At 56.4% G+C, this 16,639-nt stretch overlaps 3 protein-coding genes across 3 annotated transcripts; 2 read left to right on the forward strand and 1 right to left on the reverse strand.

Moving 5' to 3' along the window:
• Nucleotides 1-1,532: 1,532 nt before the first annotated feature.
• Nucleotides 1,533-4,419, forward strand: SBDS (SBDS ribosome maturation factor). The gene is made up of 5 exons (XM_062629730.1): nucleotides 1,533-1,697; nucleotides 1,961-2,090; nucleotides 3,075-3,275; nucleotides 3,388-3,552; nucleotides 4,174-4,419. Exons 1-5 carry the CDS (start codon nucleotides 1,570-1,572, stop codon nucleotides 4,300-4,302), a joined length of 753 nt encoding a protein of 250 aa, XP_062485714.1. The 5' UTR covers nucleotides 1,533-1,569; the 3' UTR covers nucleotides 4,303-4,419.
• A 4,054-nt stretch (nucleotides 4,420-8,473) lies between these two features.
• LOC134169282 (coiled-coil domain-containing protein 183-like) lies at nucleotides 8,474-12,853 on the forward strand. The gene is given in 12 exon segments (XM_062629697.1): nucleotides 8,474-8,724; nucleotides 9,099-9,260; nucleotides 9,384-9,488; nucleotides 9,668-9,790; nucleotides 10,196-10,210; nucleotides 10,212-10,325; nucleotides 10,466-10,526; nucleotides 10,607-10,707; nucleotides 10,993-11,222; nucleotides 11,544-11,703; nucleotides 11,844-11,963; nucleotides 12,212-12,853. Coding segments are annotated over 12 exon segments (1,938 nt in total). The 5' UTR covers nucleotides 8,474-8,619.
• A 1,034-nt stretch (nucleotides 12,854-13,887) lies between these two features.
• NSUN5 (NOP2/Sun RNA methyltransferase 5) lies at nucleotides 13,888-16,424 on the reverse strand. The gene is made up of 8 exons (XM_062629698.1): nucleotides 16,276-16,424; nucleotides 16,066-16,188; nucleotides 15,818-15,992; nucleotides 15,629-15,737; nucleotides 15,210-15,348; nucleotides 14,697-14,812; nucleotides 14,256-14,434; nucleotides 13,888-14,174 (listed from the first exon to the last, which is right to left on the reverse strand). The coding sequence occupies exons 1-8, from the start codon at nucleotides 16,366-16,368 to the stop codon at nucleotides 13,888-13,890; spliced, it is 1,221 nt and encodes a 406-aa protein (XP_062485682.1). The 5' UTR covers nucleotides 16,369-16,424.
• Between the last annotated feature and the right edge of the window lie 215 nt (nucleotides 16,425-16,639).

Below are 16,639 nucleotides of genomic sequence, written 5' to 3' on the forward strand. Positions count from 1 at the left end.
GGTCCCTGCTCAGCCCTGAGGAGCAGGGGTGGCTTTGGCCTCCCCCCAGCCTGCTCCCTCTCTGGTGAGGTAATGCTGCAGAGGGGCCATGCAGACAGCCCTGCCCTCCTCAGCTGGGCTGCAGGGTCCCCTCGGCAGGGCCATGGCACAAGGGTCCTGCTGCTGGGTGGCCCATGGGAGTCATGGCTAGGGAGGTGCTCAGGGGAATCATGTTCTGTGTGGTCCATGTCATCGTCCCTGCCATGGTGCCTCCTGGCAGGGCAGAGAGGCAAGGGTGGGATAGGGACAGGGGTGGCACAGGCACAGTGGCTGTCAGGGATCCAGGGGGAACAGGGGTACTGATGGAACAGGGACATGAATTTCCAGGACAAAAGCAGCCCAGACCCCTGCGCCAAAGAGACGGTGCTCAGTGCCATCAAGGAGTGCAGGAAGAGGCCCTTGCAGTAGGAGGACAACCAGGCTTTGGGAAGTGATCAAGAGAACAAGAGGAGGTAATGAGCCAGCAGTCCACGTCGCTGCCAGTGAGTTGGGAAGGTCTAAATGGGGCAAGTGCTTCAGTGGTGGCAAACGGGATGTGACCAGGAGTGGGTGGCAAAATGCTGCTGGAAGTGAATTGCGGAGGGAAGCACAGCCATCCCATCACCTGGGCCTCTGGGCTGTGTTGGGAAGTTCTGGACTTTGTTTTGCCCTTGAGATTAGCAGGATGTGGTTTAGGACTTTTGGGGCACCACAGTGGTGGTGCCCATCCCTGGGGAGACCCTCCACAGGGGGCCTCCACATCAACCCACTGTTGTTGATGGCATCACCAAAGCCTGGCATGTCCATGATACTCAGAGCAGCTTGACACCCTTCTCCTCATTGTCCACCATGATCTCCACTGTCTGCATGACGCACTGCAGCAGCAGGAGATGTGAATGGTGGTGGCGGGGAGGGCACCTTGGGTGAGAGACGATGGGGGTGATGCAGGGAGATGCTGCAGCACCTCAGGTGTCACCCCTAACCCTGCAAGGCTGGGATGGCTTTGCAGGATCAGCCTGTACGTGCACCGGGGTCCAGAGCCAGGAGCTGATCCTCCATGCTGGCATCCAAATGAATGCATACCCATCCCATGGTGGCTGTGCCACTGCCACCCCGTGACACCCCAGCGTCAGCAGCACCCAGGTGTGCTCATACAGGGAACACTGTCTTTAATTTTAGCTGTAATAGTGTTTTTACGGTGTGTGGTCGCTCGGACACCTTCATTTTAAGGATGACACCGACTGATGGGATTTGCGCTACTGTCACGTAACCGCCCCATGGCTCTGTGCTTACCCCCGCATCCCCCGCGCCGCCGGAGCCACCCGCACTCAGCGCATGCGCCGCCGCTTCCGTCCGGCCCCCTCCTCCCTACGGAAGCTCCCTTGCGGGAGCGATGGGGAGGCGGGGAAGGAGTTAGGGCCGCCAATGGGGAGACAGCGTGGAGGAGCTCCTGCCAATAGAAAGGCAGAGTGGGGCTGCCTCGGCCAATGGGGAGGCAGCTGCTTCTGGGTCCTGAGTGCGCCTGCTCGTACGGCGGCCGCGGCAGCCGCCATGTCTATCTTCACCCCCACGAACCAGATCCGCCTCACGAACGTGGCCGTGGTGCGGGCGCGGCGCGGCGGGAAGCGCTTCGAGATCGCCTGCTACCGCAACAAGGTCCTGGGATGGCGCAGCGGAGCGTGAGTGACGGCCGGCACTGCCGGGGCCCGCTGCGGGGGAGACCCGTGGAGGTCCCGGTGTGGAGCCGGGCAGGGGCAGCGCCAGCGCCCCGGGGCTCTGCGGTGCCTCTGCCCTTCTCTGGCAGTGACGGTTGGGTCACGGGAGCTCCCGGGCTCCACGGGTTCAGCCCTGGGCAGCAGCACTTGTTCCTCCTCGCTGGCAACTCGTGCGCTCGCTCTCAGGTTGTGGCTTAACGCGTTTTCTAACCTTGCCTCATCTCCAGGGAGAAAGACCTTGACGAGGTCCTGCAGACACACACGGTGTTTGTCAACGTTTCCAAAGGCCAGGTGGCGAAGAAGGAAGATCTCATTCAAGCGTTTGGGACAGATGACCAAACAGAAATCTGTAAGGTGGTAGGTGTCACGCCCTTGGCTTTGTAAAAGCTTGGAGAGGATGGGGGCACTTGCTTACTTTGGACAGTTTGATTGAGTGTTAACAACAGATTTAATTTCTTACTCCTTTCTTCTTGGTTGGACATGAGCTGTGGACATGTTCTGGGAGATGAGAATTCCAGTCAACCTGCGCTTCTCTTTTTGGTATTTCAGTGTTTCTGTGGTGGGTTTTTGTCTGAAGTCTTTCAAATGTCATCTGCCATAATAATTACATTATTGGTATGAGTATTCCTTTTCTGCACTTCATGTCTAACCAAATTCAAACAATTGTTAAATTTACCCAAGTGTCATGGTTTAAGCCTGGGTGGTAACTCAGCACCATGCAGTTGTTCACTCACACTCCTCTTCCCCTCTCCAGGCAGGATGGGAAGGAGAACTGAAAGAATGTAAACCCCATGGGTTGAGATAAGAACAATTTAATAACTAAAGTACAATATATTACTACTAATTATAATAAGAGAAATAAGGGGAGAGAATATAAACTAAAAGGGAAAGAAAAACAATAAGCAACAGTGCTGCACAATACAATTGTCCAGCTCCTGCTGACCAATACCCAGCCTGATCTAAGCAGCGATCAGTCCCTTCTGGGTACAACCCCCCTGTTTCTATACTGGACATGACGTGCTGTGGGATGGAATACCCCTTTGGATAGTTTAAGTCAGGTGTCCTGCTCTGCTCCTCCTGGCTTCTTGTGCCCCTCCTCACTGACAGAGCATGAGAGACTGAAAAAGCCTTCATCAGGGTAAGTGCTACTGAGCAGCAGCTAAACCATCAGTGTGTTAGCAGAGTTATTCTCAGACTGAAGCCAAAACACAGCACTGCACCAGGTACTAGGAAGGGGAAAAAAAAAAACCTATTACAGGTGAAACCAGGACACCAAGGTACATGAATTCTCACTAATCAAATCTGTGATGTTTATCAGCTGGTTTCTTTACTTCTGCTCAGATTTTATCAAAAGGAGAGCTGCAGGTATCAGACAAAGAACGACACACACAGCTGGAGCAGATGTTCAGAGACATCGCAACTATTGTGGCTGACAAATGTGTGAATCCAGACACAAAGAGGCCATACACAGTGATCCTTATAGAGAGAGCCATGAAGGATATTCACTACTCTGTCAAACCCCACAAGAGCACAAAGCAGCAGGTTTGTCTCTGGCAAAATGTGCTTCTGCTTAGAGGTGTTGTCCTGAGGTGTAACTTCTCTATGATGCTTTTTAAAGGTGTGTAAATGCTCTTTTTTCTGAATGTCTTTACAGGCACTGGAAGTGATCAGACAGTTAAAGGAGACGATGCAAATTGAACGTGCTCATATGAGGCTGCGATTTATTCTTCCAGCAAAGGAGGGGAAGAAACTAAAAGAGAAGCTGAAGCCATTGATTAAAGTTATTGAGAGCGAAGACTTCCATGAACAGCTGGAAATGGTAAGTAATAAGCAGTCCTTGGGTTTCCTGCTTGATTTGACTTCAACTGTACATTTTACTAGGTGAACTAGTGTATGGAAGTTGTTCAGATGAACTGTAAGTATACCAGAGATTGTTAAGCAGAGGTGTAGTTTGTGGGTTTTAGTTTCACACAATCCTAGTGATGTCAGCTTGAAAGTAGCCTTTATTCCATAGAGATTGCTGATTCCATCTGAGAAGTATGGTGTAATCCCTTAGCACTGATGATCCTACAACAAGGATGAGTTTTTCTGTATTAATAGAATGTTACTCATCTTTATTTGATGGGTCAGGCCTGTATTTTGACAGTGGTTAATTAGCATTATAGAAAAAGGTCCATGTTAAAGCAAGATTTAGTCTTGGCAAAATCTTTCTGAGAACAAATCAGAATCTATCAATCCCAACTGTCAAAAGCTGCGTCCAGTGTGGATAGATAGAACTGCAGAACTTGTGTGGTAAGATCCCTTAATAGAAATCACTTATCAACGCTGCAAAGTCCTCCTGAGTAACTGAGCAATTTTATTTTATAAAAATTAATGTTTGACCTTGGAAAGAGGCTGTAAAAAAATCAAATGCTGACTGATGAAATGGGAAACGTTTCAGGTGTGCCTTATTGACCCAGGCTGCTTCAGAGGAATTGATGAGCTGATCCGGAGTGAGACAAAAGGGAAAGGAACACTGGAAGTGCTCAGTCTGAAAGATGTAGAGGAAGGAGATGAAAAGCTGGAATGATGAAAACCATCTTATGAACTGACTGGCGTTGGCTGCTCTTTTCTGTTAGGCCTTCTTGTTTATTCCAATCTCTTGCAGCCAAATGTTCTCTGACACTAATCCTTTGGGATTTTTCCATGCAGTGTTTTGGGGTTTTTTTAATCATTTTTCACTTGCTTGGTTTACAGCTGTATTTTCCTGTAGGCACATTTTGTGTCAGAGTTGCACTAACGAGAATTTGAGTTATGATGTGATACAGAGTTACTATAGCTTTGATTTACTTTAAGGGTAGCTATTGATGAGTGCTTGACTGATACACTGCCAATCATTTTTACTTGGAAGTTGTCAGTGTTGAGTGGAAGATTGAATTGGTCGCTGAGGGGTGGCTTTTATATGTGAGGAGAGGAACCTCAAGAAGAGAGACCTGCATTCTCTTGAGAAAAAGAGATGCAAAGTGTCTAAAACCTGATCTCTTGGCAGTGTGAAAACTGACTTAGGCTTCCCTCATGGGCTGCTGGAAAATTTAAATACTTTAAAGGACCCTTCTGAAAGATTTCTTTCACTGGATAGAACAGTACTTGCTGACTTATAAAAAAAATATTCTGCAAATAGCTTCTTCACAAAATATATTTAGCTACATTAATAAAAATTATTGTCTATTTATATATTCTAGGTACAGAAAGAAAGAATTCTGTTTGTTACTAGTGCAGGAGTTATTTCTGGCCGTAGCAGTGCTTTTTGGAGGCTGAAGGGGGAGCCTGCACTCGTGAGCTGTTTTCAAAGGCCTCTTGAGCAGGCAGTAGTGGCCTCTGGCCAGTGAGCTTGACAGGCTCTTGTTGGGCTGTAATTCCGCAGCAGGAACTGTTTGTGTGTGCCTCCAGTACAGTCAACTCTTGGGATCCACCTGTCACTCCAGAAACATAGATGGGTTCCACCCCTTGACAGCTTGATGGCATCAGGGTAACTGTGCACTGATATCTACAAGAGCCTTATACTTCTGTGGGATTGATATGCCAGGCCATCTGATCCACACAGTCCAGTAAATCTGATTGTCCCCTGCCTCCACCTGGCTGGAGGCAGGGCCCCTCCAATGGTCGTCACAGCGTTGGACACTTAAGTCGTGGTGAAAGGGATTATTCTTCGTTATCACAGGAGCTGGAGTAAAATCAGCTCTTCCACTCCATTTGGGAAACTGCTCACCAGAGACTGAAGCTGTAGCTCTCGTGGGATGATCAGTCTTGGCGCTTGCTCCCCTCTTCACTTTGCTCACCTGTTCCTCCAAAGCTGAAGTTGGTTTTCCATCCCACTTTGTCATGTCTTCTCCGTGATTCCGCAGGTAAAACCATAGGGTAGCCCATGGCGTATACCTCCTGTATCTCCTCTCTTGAACAATAGGATGCCTTTTGTTAATAGCTGAGACGTGTGTTGGTACACGTGAGGAGCTGGATAAATCAGATAGATCGTCCCTCAATTGTTTGAGGTCCTGGGACAGTTTTTCCACAGCTGAGATGATGGAAGGGGTGAGATTGTCTTCAAACTCTCAGAGTTTATGAACCATTTCGTCCACTGTTAGTGGTACTATGTCATTCCAGGTTACTGTTGCCAATGAATGGGCATATGATGACGGTGCATTCCATGTAAGTTTTCGCCACACGGGTCATGTACATTCAACTTCATCTGGATCTATGGGTATATCCCCGTTATTCAGCTTGATGTGATAGATCATCTCTACGATGGCTGATTCCCTCAGAGGCTGGATGCCTTTGTCTGTAGTAGTCCACTTGTCCAAACGACTCATAACATCATCCTTGTATGGAAACCTTTCTTTCACAGCTGCTGAGAGCCGCCTCCAAACGCTGAGGGACTTTTTCTCTCTTGCAATTGCTTTGTCAATTCCCCCTTCTCTAGCAAGTGATCCCAGCTGCTTGGCTTCTGTACCTTCTAGTTCGTGACCATTGGCCCCACTGTCCCAGCATCGGAGCAACCAGGTGATGATGTGCTCCCCTGGTTGACTGGTAAAATCTTTTCGCATATTCCATATCTCAGTTGAGGTCTGAGGTTGAGAAGTTACCACTTCTTCTTCTTCTTCGTCATGTGATGATGACTCCTGATCAGATGCTAGACCGGGTGGTGAATACATTGTTTCTTCATCTTGCTTCACCCTTCTTGCCTCTTTTTTGCTTTTTCTCTTGCATACAGAGGCAACTGATACTGGTACGCATTGGTCCTCTGGTTTGGGTGCAGTGATTATCACTGTGGTTTGAGTAGCAACTGTACTTGTTGCTGGGGGTGGTGTAGCTGCTGTGCTTGGAGCTGGGGTAACTGTGCTGTCTGTTGCAGTCCAAGTTTGAGCAGCTGCTGTACTTGCCACTGGGGTAGCTGCTTTGTTCATTGCAGCCAAAGTTTAAGTAGCGACTGTACTTGTCCCTGGGGGTGGTGTAGCTGCTGTGCTTGGAGCTGGAGTAGCTGTGCTGACTGTTGCTTTGCCCTCAGATCCACCAACATTTTTTTTCCTTCTGAAGGTGCTGGATAGTGTTGAACAGGGCCCTATAAGCATGGGCCAAGCCCCAGCACGTTGCCATGATTTGTCTGTCTCTGGTATGGCCAGAATGACCACACACCTCATTTAAGTGTTTTACTAATTCTTCTGGATTTTGCAGTTGTTTGGTGGTGAAATTCCAAAGTACTGGAGGGGCCCACTGACCTAGATACTTGCCCATACTATCGCACACACCCTGCCACTCATGGCTGTCCAGCCTCAGGAAAAATCTCTTAGTCCTCCTATATCATTGTTTGACCCCAGACAAGCCCCAAACCTGACTGCTTAACTCTTGAAATCAGTCATGGGCAAAATACACTGATGGTGATCCCAATCACGATCAGCAAACAAGTTTCAACGGCATTAAAAGGCCATTCAAAAACTTCAAAACTCTCAAATGATGCTGTAAAAGGTCTGGGGGGAGGACAGGGAGGGTAAAAGAATGTCTCCTTCACAGGTTGACCACGCAAGAAGGAGAAAAAAGATGTGTAATTGCTAAGCACTTTTATTATATACCTCCCAAAGCATAAAGGTGGTGACCACCCTGGGAACATAAGCCAGATCAGTTTCATGGTCAATGATTCTATTGTATTACAAGTCATTACCATAAAGTACAATGAGACAAAAACCTTAGCCCAAGCCCCACACTTGAAAAACACTAATAAAGCAAATACTGGCTCGAAGTAAGGTACAATATACTGAAACTGTGAGATCAAGAGATTCCTTGAGAGCCAATAAATCAGCATTGTGATGAGTGACTATTAATAGGGACAGATCTGTCGTTATCTCAACCCTTAAGTACCTCATGTTGGGCATCAAAGAGAACTGTCGTGGTTTAAACCTAGCCAGACAGCTTGTTCACTCACTCCCAGAGTGCTGGGAAGGCCATTTCCTCCAAAGTCTTTTTCTGCAGCTCTCTGGTAGTGGGATCTTGATGGTATTGACCAACAAACAAGTGTACGTGCTTGCATTTCGTGTCCCGTTTGTAGGTGAGCAAGAGCATACGGTGAGCATCCAAATAAATAATCAGTATTGAGAGCTGGTTGGTTCTTGCCCGTGTCAACAGGAGCGTAACTCCCTGCGCGGCTGTTTCCTGACCAATGAGCTGACCTTTCCAAAGGGACATGTCCAGGCAGCAAGAGGCTGCTCTTGCTCCGTTGCTGTGGTTACGGCGCGGCAACAGTTCCCAGGGCGTAGGGAGCTCAGCTCCATGTTGTGGTTACAGCCCTGCGACAATTATGAGGACGTAGGTTGCTCAGCTCCGTTGGCTTGGCCACAGCTCTGTGAGCCTTGCAGCGGGCAGTAGAACTGCAGTGGCTGCTGCGTACACAGCGGGGCTGGAGAGCCGAGGCAGGAGCAGCGGCATCATGCTGGGCCAGAAGACGAACCTCAGCAGGCGCATCCGTGAGATGCGTGCCAGCATAGCCTTGCAAGGTGCTGCCCCCCCCGTTGGCTTTGCGTTATGGGCTGGGCCAAGTAGGGGGCTTTTGGTCCCCGCATCATCCTGCATGGTACCAACAGCTCCTCAATGTCCTGCAGGGCAAGCAAGGAAATTGTACAGCAAGCCACAGGAAGAGAAGTTCACGCAGAACCTGGAGCGGCTGCCCCAGCTGCGAGAGGCGGTGCAGGAGGATATCTATGTCGGGCCTTGCCCGCAAGGTACCGGCAGGTCCCATTTGCTGCCTCCGTGACCGTGACTCTGCTGGACGTGCAGAGCTAGCTTCTCCACTGGTCCTGTCCAGGAGCAGGGAGTGCAGGGCAGCAGGAGGCTGGGACCATCACTGCCCAGGCTGGCAGTGATGTGTTCTCTGCCCTTCTTCTGCCCACAGCATGAGCTCACCGTCGCTGAGGCTTGCGGAGCGGAGCAGCCCTTGGGCATTGCTTTGGCCAGTAAGCCTTTGGAGGTAATAGCAGGGTCCAGCGGGGCCAGGCTGCTGGCAGTGGGCTGGGCTTCAGGGGATGCTCAGAAGGAGCGGTTGGAGGGAACAGGCAGCTGGTGCCAGCACCAGGACAGCCCCACAGGGCTGGTGCAGTGAGACACGGGGCGTCCATGAGTGGTCCCGTGGGACCCTTTGCACTGCAGGACCCATCAGTGTCCTCCCCTAGCTCCCTGAGCAGGTCCTTTGCCCCAGCAGAGCTCCTGTCCCGCCAAGGGAGCGAGCAGGTCCCAGCATCCCCAGCTCTACCTTGGCAACGAGTTTTGCAGGCAGGACCCCTTCTCCCGTGGGTGCCCAGCGAGCCCTGCCTCCAGCCTGGCAAATGCTCACATCCCATGCAGGTGGGCCAGGAGAAGCTCCGGGCTGAAGTCTGTCGCCAGGTGAACACATGCAACATGCTGCTGTACCAGGTGGAGCAGCGGAGCCGGGCCAAGGAGCGGCTGCAGAGGCGGCTGCAGCAGCTGCAGGATGTCCAGAGGGCCGAAAAGCAGCAGCAGGCACAGGTCCCAGGGCCCCTCCCTGGGGTGGCAGCACCCGTGGGGGGTTTCAGTCAACCCTGCCCCCCTGGGTGGGCACTGGTCTCAGTAGATGGGCTCACCCCTTGTCTCCAACCTTCTCTGCCCCAGGTGGTTCGTACCCTGGAGGGCAACATAGAGAAGATACAAACAAAAGTCCGCGCTGGGCAGAAGGTGACTGCCCTGTACGTGGCGGTGCGGGATGCCCTGAGGAAGGTGAGCTCATCCTCACCGTGCCGTTGCCTCACCCGCTCCCCCTGCAAAGGCACTGAAGGGCCCAAGGGGCTGTGCTGGTGGGACACCCTCCTGCAGGAGGTCCTCCTGCTCCCCTCCACCTTCTGTCCCAGCACAAGGCACCCCTGGGACTCAGTGGGCTGTGGCTCCCCGTGTCCCAGGAGCTGGCCCACCTGCCTCTGCACCTGGACCTCCTGAGTGAGATGGCCGAGCTGCAGCATAGGGAGGTGGAAGACATGGAGCTCATGGCCTCGCGTGGGCTCAGAGCTGTTCGTGGAGCCAAGGTGAGACCATCGTCCAGGGCACCTCGGGGTGCTTTCCTGCCCTCCAGAGCCCACACATGGCACCAGATGGCCGTGCTGCTGAGTCTTCCTTCCTTCAAGAAAAAGCAAGACTGAGCTTGGCTTCCCCGCAGCACCCAGATGCCTCCATAGCTCCTCCTGTGTCTGGCTCTTGGGCCAGGCTGCCCTGAGCTGGGGACAGCTGCCTGAAGCCCTGGCCACGGGGAAGGTGGCGTTCTCCATCCTCTAGCTGGCCTTGCTCGCTTTCCTTCCCAGGCTGTTTACAGGGGGTAGGGGGTGGCACTTTTGATGCTGGCCATGCCAGGCTTAGAAGCTCACAGAGGTCCGCTGGAGCTTTGGGAGCCACTTCTCTTCTGCTCTGCTCTTCTCTGCTCTGCTCTTCTCCAGGAGCACATGGTCAGGACGAAAAACCCAGGTCCTTGCAGAGAGGGAGCTCAGGCTCCGCACCCAGGCTGCTCAGAAAGAGCCCACAGACGGAGGCTGGCTCAAGGAAGCAAAAGAAAGGGCTCTGAAAATGGTGAGCTGGGGGGCCCCGGCACAGGCAGGGTTGCAGGCATAGGGCGGGCATCAGTGCCCAGCCTGCCATGGGTGAGGGGCTGCAGGGCCAGCTCCCCCAGGGTGCCAGCAGCTCAGGGGTGACGATGAACATCCTTGCAGCGAGCCAAGCGTGACCTCAGCAGGGACTTCCTGCGCCTGCCCGCAGAGGACCCAGTGGTGGGTGAGTGCCTGTCAGGGTGCAGGGGGCGGATGCAGGCGCAGCCGCAGGCATCCTTCCCTGCCACAACCTTTCCACCGCAGCTGCCAAACTGGAGGCCACCAAGTCCCAGCTGCAGCGGGAGGCCTACGTGAGGGAGAAGATGGAGAAGGCCAAGGATGTGGTGCAGTGCTCCCGCCTCTGGGTGAGGTGAAAAGCCGTCTCTGGTAGAAGCTGGGGCTGCTCCAGCCCCAGGGAGCTGAGCCTTGTCTGCTCACCTTGTTCCATGGCAGGGTTATCTGCTCTCCTCTGCCCCCAGAGCCCCCCAGGGCCCCTCTTGTACAGGCAGGGCTGGAACTGCTTTGCTCCACGCCATCAACTTGCAGTGCTTCCTGTGGTTCCTGGTGCAGAAACCTCCCCAGGAGCACGGCCCAGATCCTGTACCCTGCAGGAGTGCCCTGGCTGAGTCCCTGTGCTCTCCCCCGGCCAGGACATCCCCGTCAGGCTCCAGGCACAGCAGAAGTCCCTGCTGGAAATGGAGCACTACCTCACAAGGTGCAAGGAGAAGAAGCAGGAGCTGGAGAAGACAGTGAAGGAGCTGGAGATGCAGCGCGATGAGCTGAAGTTTCGCCGGCCCCCAGACACAAGCAGGTGCTGCTGGCCTCCGGACACTCATGCCAAAGGGGCCGGCACCCTTAGGGGCAGGGGGACATGTGCATGGCAGGTGTCCCAAGAGGGCAGCCCTTCCTTTGTCACCCTGCGGCTGCCCACCCCTCCCGCACTGGGAGGCTTTCTGAGCAGAGTGCTGCCCCAGCTCTGGTGCTGGCAGAGCACGCAAAGCTCCTGCGCTGGCAGCAGGAGGAGCCTTGCTCCTTGCCTGGCATGGGAAGTGGGAGCAGCAGCAGCGTGGGCTTGAGTTGCAGGCAGCGTCTCTGCTCTGCGCTTGGGGGCAGGGGAGAAGCTGGGCAGCAGCTTTTGCAACAGCTTTGGGGTGTCTGCACCCCTGTGCCGTTGTATGGATGTGACCGTGGTTGGCTCCAGGGGGCTGGTGGAGGAGCTGAGGACGAGGCTGCAGCGGGAAGAGGCTCGGCTGGAACAGGGGCGAGCCCAGCTGCTGAGGAGCCAGGAGACGCTGCTGGACTTTGAAAACGCACTTGACAACCTCTTCGTCCGGCTGCGGGGCATCACCGTGCCTGGCCAGGTACCCGCCCAACGCTGGGCTGAGCAGAGCCCAGGCTCTGCTTGGTGCTGCAACGGCACCGTGTGGTGACACTTGGTGCAGCGACCATCACCCCAAGGGGCTCCTTCTCCCCACCAAGGCTCTTCCCTCTCTGACTCCAGGAGCATCCTGTCAAGGCCATGGCAGTGGACGAGAAGCTCCAGCAGTGTGAGCAGAAGCTGCAGTACCTGGTGCAGCGGGTGGCTCACCTGCCCCCCTCCAGCCACAGCGAGGACGATGAGGTGCACGGCGGCTCCATCCCTGCTGCGCTCTTTGGGGACCCGCGCAGGCTTTCCCGGGTGGCCCGTGCCAAGCCATCCTCCCAGCTGGAGGATGGAGGTGCTCGAGGGAAGAGCCACGGAGCAGCTCAGGCCCAGGTGGCCCCGGGCTCTGTGGGGTGTTCCCTACCAGGGGCACATGGAGGTTGGGCACCCCTTTGCTTGTAACACCCGCCTCCCCTTCAGCTATGAACACAGCGTCTCTTTCACAGACTTTTGTGAAGGTCAGGCAGCTGCTGGAGGAAACCCTCACGACCGATCCACGGAACCAGAGGGTTTCCTTGGAGGACACGGGCGTGAGGCTCCAAGGTAGGAAAGGGGACACATCCCACGGCAACTGCCCCAGCCAGCCCCTGCCTCCTGGCATTTCTGGCTGTCCTTGCCCATCTCCCACTGTCCCAGCAGAGCCCAACCCAGGAGTTGCTCCAGGCGTTGGGGCTGACCGCGCTTGGCTCCAGGCCTTTGAGCATAGTGCTGCTTTTCTGTGTGCATGTGGGAGACTGGAGGCAGATGGTGGCTTGGGGAGCGTAGAAACACCACAGGAGCAAGGAGGGATGCTGTGGTGCAAGCGGGGAGAGCCTCGTCTTCAGAATCACTTGGCTGTGAATCTTCTTCAGAGCCAGGGCTTGGCTCTGCCAGTGGCCTCCTCCTATGGGAGCTGCCGGCTCCTCCTGGGGACACAGGCACCGCAGAGGCAGCCCCACAGACCCTCCCCAGCCCGCTCCTCTCCGCTCTCTCCTCCAGACGATTTTGATTTCCCTGACAACCACAGTGGCCTTGTCCTCACCAGAGAAGCCATCAAGCAGCAAGGGCTGGACTTGATCGAAAGCAAGAAGAAAAGCAAGAGGAAGTAGCGGTTGCTCCCCGAGACCTGGGGATGCCCCAGAGCACCCGTTGTGCACTTTTGCCTCCTGTTAATAGAGGAGATGTTTTTCATTCCATCGGATGCGCTTGGTGGGCTTTGTGTGACTGCAGGTGTGGGGATACTATTGCCAAAACGTAGCACGAGCTGTGGTTTTGAAAGGAAGCTCCAGAAGGAGCATGATGTGCCATTGACCACGTGGAATGGAGCTTCCCAGAACTAAGAGCCCAACAGGCACGTTCTTCTGCAATGACACTGTGCTTTACTGTCACCCATCCATCTCCTGCCCCTGTCCTGTTCTCATGTGCTTACCACAGCCAGGGGGGTGAGCTGAACTTCTAGGGACTACATCATAGATAGCCTGCATAGAAGAGCCAAAATTAAAACACCCTATGCCTCCTCCCACAACAGCTGTGCCAGGACAAAAAGCTCTTGCTGGGCATCACCTACACATGGTGAGCACCAGATAAGCCCCACCGACACGCCAACCTGCCCTTTCTTAGCCACCCAAAACTCCATCCCTCCACATGGAAGGGAACCAAGGAAAAGCTAGGCTGGAATGTGGGCATTGGCAGCAGCAGAATGGGAGGGAGCCCTGGGGTGGTGAGGCAGCAGGAGGCCTGTGCGAGAGGACCGCCGCTCCCCGGGGCTGAGGGACTGAGCAGCAGTGGGTCTGGACCCCAGCTGGGCACACTGTCCCCACCACAGTGGGGCGGTCATTGGCATCCATGAGGAATGGCTCAGGGAGATCCGAGAGGAGCCCGGAGGAAGGGGAGGGGGACAGAAAACAAAAGTGATGCGCAATACAATTGTTCATCCCCTGGGTGTCAAGGAGGCTGCCCAGCAGGATGCCAAGATGAAATTCCTGCAGAGCACCTTCACCCTGTGTGAAGCTGACAGAGACAGGGGCTTCTCACAATGCCTGAAGGAGTTCTACCACCAATTGCAGGTGGTAGAGACTATCAAGGTGAGGGGACAGCCGGTTGCTGTGGGGAAGGGGGCATGTTGCCAGGCACCAGCACACTGTCAGGACAGGGCACAGGCAGGGACCACCAAGGTGCCTGAGGGGCGGCGGGTGCCAGCGCAGCCCTGGCAGCTGGGATGCTGCCCAGCATCCCCCCCGTGCCAGACACACCTGAAGGCTGAACCCTGCTCCTGCAGCACGGTGCCCACCACGTCCTCGTTCTTCCAGTGCAGGGCGCAGCTGAAGGAGACCAAGCGAAGCAGAGCCGGGACGCTCAGGGCAGGGCTCAGGGCCTGCAGCCGCTCGGCACTTGGGGCAGCCTCTGCCATCGGCACCCGGTTCACCATCCCTGCGGGGAGAGCAGCCATCACCTGGGGCCTGCACGCCCACAGCCCACCCAGGGGTGGGCGGCCAAAGCCCCCCGTGTTACCTGAGCCGCTGCAGGACGGGTCGAGCAGGATGTAGGCCACCTTGCTGTACTTGGGGTCTCCGGGATCCACCGTCAGGAAGTCCTGCTGCGCCAGCTGGAAACCGGTGACGCCAGCACGCATCAGCATGGTGTTCATGGTGGCCAGGCGCTTGGTGTCCACGTCAAAGGCAAAGATCCGGCTGAAGGCAGAGCCCGGCGCCCAAGAGATGTGTAAACATCCCGCACGGCCTCAGGAACGCGCTGCCCTCACAGCATCACACACCGGCCATCGGCCAGCCAGGCTGTGCTTGGGAGCTGCTCCCCAGCCAGGACAGGTCTTGGGCAGGGAGAGGGAGCAGGGGCTGCAAAGTGAACCCCTGTGTGATCCCACATCCCCCTGCACCCTTCCCAAGCCACCAGCCTACCCAGGGAAAAGCCAGCACCACACAGCCCTGCCCTCACCCCTTGTTCTTCAGGATGGCTGCCAGGTGGCTGGTCTTGTTCCCAGGCGCAGCGCAGGCATCGATGACGTGGGAGCCAGCAGCGGGGCTGAGAAGGAAGGCGGGGAGGCAGCTGGCCTGCAGGAGGACAAAGCCCTGTGAGCAGAGCGGGCAAGAAGCAGCCCCTGCCCCTCCTCAGCCATGGCTGACACTGCAGGGCCGCAGGCGGCCACAGCAGCAGGGGACAAGTGCACCAGCACCCACTGCCAGGAGCCTCTGCCTGGCCGCAACCTCCCGCTGCTCCCAGAGCTGGTGCCGGCTCCTCCTGGGGGTTACAGCCCGCTTCACAGCAATACCCCCATCCGTACATGTGATGGAAGCCGAGCCACAGGGCAGCCCCAGAGCTGCTGGCTGCATTCGTGCTCTCTGCTGCAGTAAAGCACGAGCATAGCCCTTGGCATGGGGGAAGAAGTTTTCCCTCCACCCATGTCAGGGGATTCCCCAGCCCTGCAGCCTCCTGCCACCAGCTCCCCACCTTGTCCTGCAGAATGATGTGTCCTGAAGTATACAGCAGGTTCTCATGGAAGTCTGTCTGCGGAGGGAAAACCAGCAGCTCCGGGAGGTGAAGGTCCAACAGGAATTTCTTCCCGGAGAGGGCCCTCAGTTCTTCCACACTGCCCACGAGGCACAGGGATGATGAACACGCAGTCCTGCCTCATCCTGCCCACACCAGAGCTCTGCAGAGCCCAGGCTGACACCCTCTTTGTCCCACGTCTCCTCTCTCCTTCAGTGCCAGGCAGCGCACGGAAGGGCAGAACGCAGGAGTGGGGACACCCCAACCCAGGCACCCTGAGCACCGAGACCGACGACCCCTTGACCCACAGGACCTCATCCCAAGCCCCTGTTGCTCGCTGACGCCCCAGATAAGGTGGGGCAGCAGGAAGCAACGCTTACCTGGCTGCCTTGCCCAGGTAGGAGTAGCCCTCACGTTTGAAGAAGTCAACCACGTCGTCCACGCGTGTCTTCAGGGTGTTGACCCGGACGTAGCGCGGTATCTGGGAAGCTGGGGGAGCCGCCCGGGTCGCACACGGCCACCCACCGCCGCCACCACAGGGACACCACCGCGCCCAGAGGCACACTCACCGCCGGGGCCGGCTGCCTGCGCCGGGGCCAGGAGGTCCTCGTTGCGGCTCACCTTCCGCCGCACCTTCAGGCGGGCCAGCTCGGCCTCCAGCCGGGCCCGGTGCCGCCGGGCCAGCGCCTTCCAGCGGCCCCCGCACTTCAAGCCCTTGCCGAAGAGCAGGTCGTACACCAGCACCTGCGGGGACGAGGCTGAGCCGGGACCCGCCGCCCCGGGACCCGCCGCCGCCGCCACCCCCGGCCCCGCTCACCTTCGCCAGCTGCGGGGACAACTTCTTCTCGGCCTGCAGCAGCGCGGCGCCGGCCAGCAGCTCCTCCAGCACCGGCGAGTAGCGGAGCGTCTCGGACACCAGGGCGTACAGCTGCCGGACGTGCTGCGGGGCGGTCAGGGGCCACGGCCCGAGCCCGCCACAGCCCCGCCCCGGGCTCGCCCCTCGCCCCCCGCCCCTCGCCCCGCGCACCGGGAACCGGCTGTGGTACACCAGCGCCTTGACGCCGCCGGCGCCGCGCTCCAGCCCCTCCAGGACGGCGGCGGCCGCGCTGTACAGCGCCATGGCTCCCGCCGCCCGCCTGCGCACACGCCACTTCCGGCGGTGCCGCGTCCCGCCCGGCAGCGGGCAAGGACGGGCAGGAGGCGGGCGGGGACTTCCGGGGTCTTCGCGCCGCCGGGAGAGAAACTGAGCGCGGAGAGAGAGGGACGGGGAGCTGGGGGGAGCCCAGAGGAGGCCACGGAGCTGCTGCGAGCACAGGGTGCCCAGCGCGGAGCAGGGAGAACCCCGCAATGGCCTTAGGCCGCCCCAGAGCGCGCGCGCGGCCCCGCCTCCC

The sequence above is a fragment of the Pezoporus occidentalis genome, unplaced genomic scaffold, assembly GCF_034315485.1.
Source record: "Pezoporus occidentalis ecotype Australia unplaced genomic scaffold, CSIRO_AGI_Poc_V1 ctg340, whole genome shotgun sequence".
Taxonomy (NCBI): domain Eukaryota; kingdom Metazoa; phylum Chordata; class Aves; order Psittaciformes; family Psittacidae; genus Pezoporus; species Pezoporus occidentalis.

Excerpts from the sequence above, each read along its gene's own strand:
- NSUN5 (XM_062629698.1), bottom strand. The coding sequence starts at position 16,368 with ATGGCGCTGTACAGCGCGGCCGCCGCCGTCCTGGAGGGGCTGGAGCGC. Across the intron at positions 15,993-16,065 it reads TGTCCCCGCAGCTGGCGAAG|GTGCTGGTGTACGACCTGCT; the intron begins GTGAGCGGGGCC and ends TCGTCCCCGCAG. Across the intron at positions 14,813-15,209 it reads ACATCATTCTGCAGGACAAG|GCCAGCTGCCTCCCCGCCTT; the intron begins GTGGGGAGCTGG and ends GTCCTCCTGCAG.
- SBDS (XM_062629730.1), top strand. The coding sequence starts at position 1,570 with ATGTCTATCTTCACCCCCACGAACCAGATCCGCCTCACGAACGTGGCC. Across the intron at positions 2,091-3,074 it reads AAACAGAAATCTGTAAGGTG|ATTTTATCAAAAGGAGAGCT; the intron begins GTAGGTGTCACG and ends ACTTCTGCTCAG. Across the intron at positions 3,553-4,173 it reads TCCATGAACAGCTGGAAATG|GTGTGCCTTATTGACCCAGG; the intron begins GTAAGTAATAAG and ends GAAACGTTTCAG.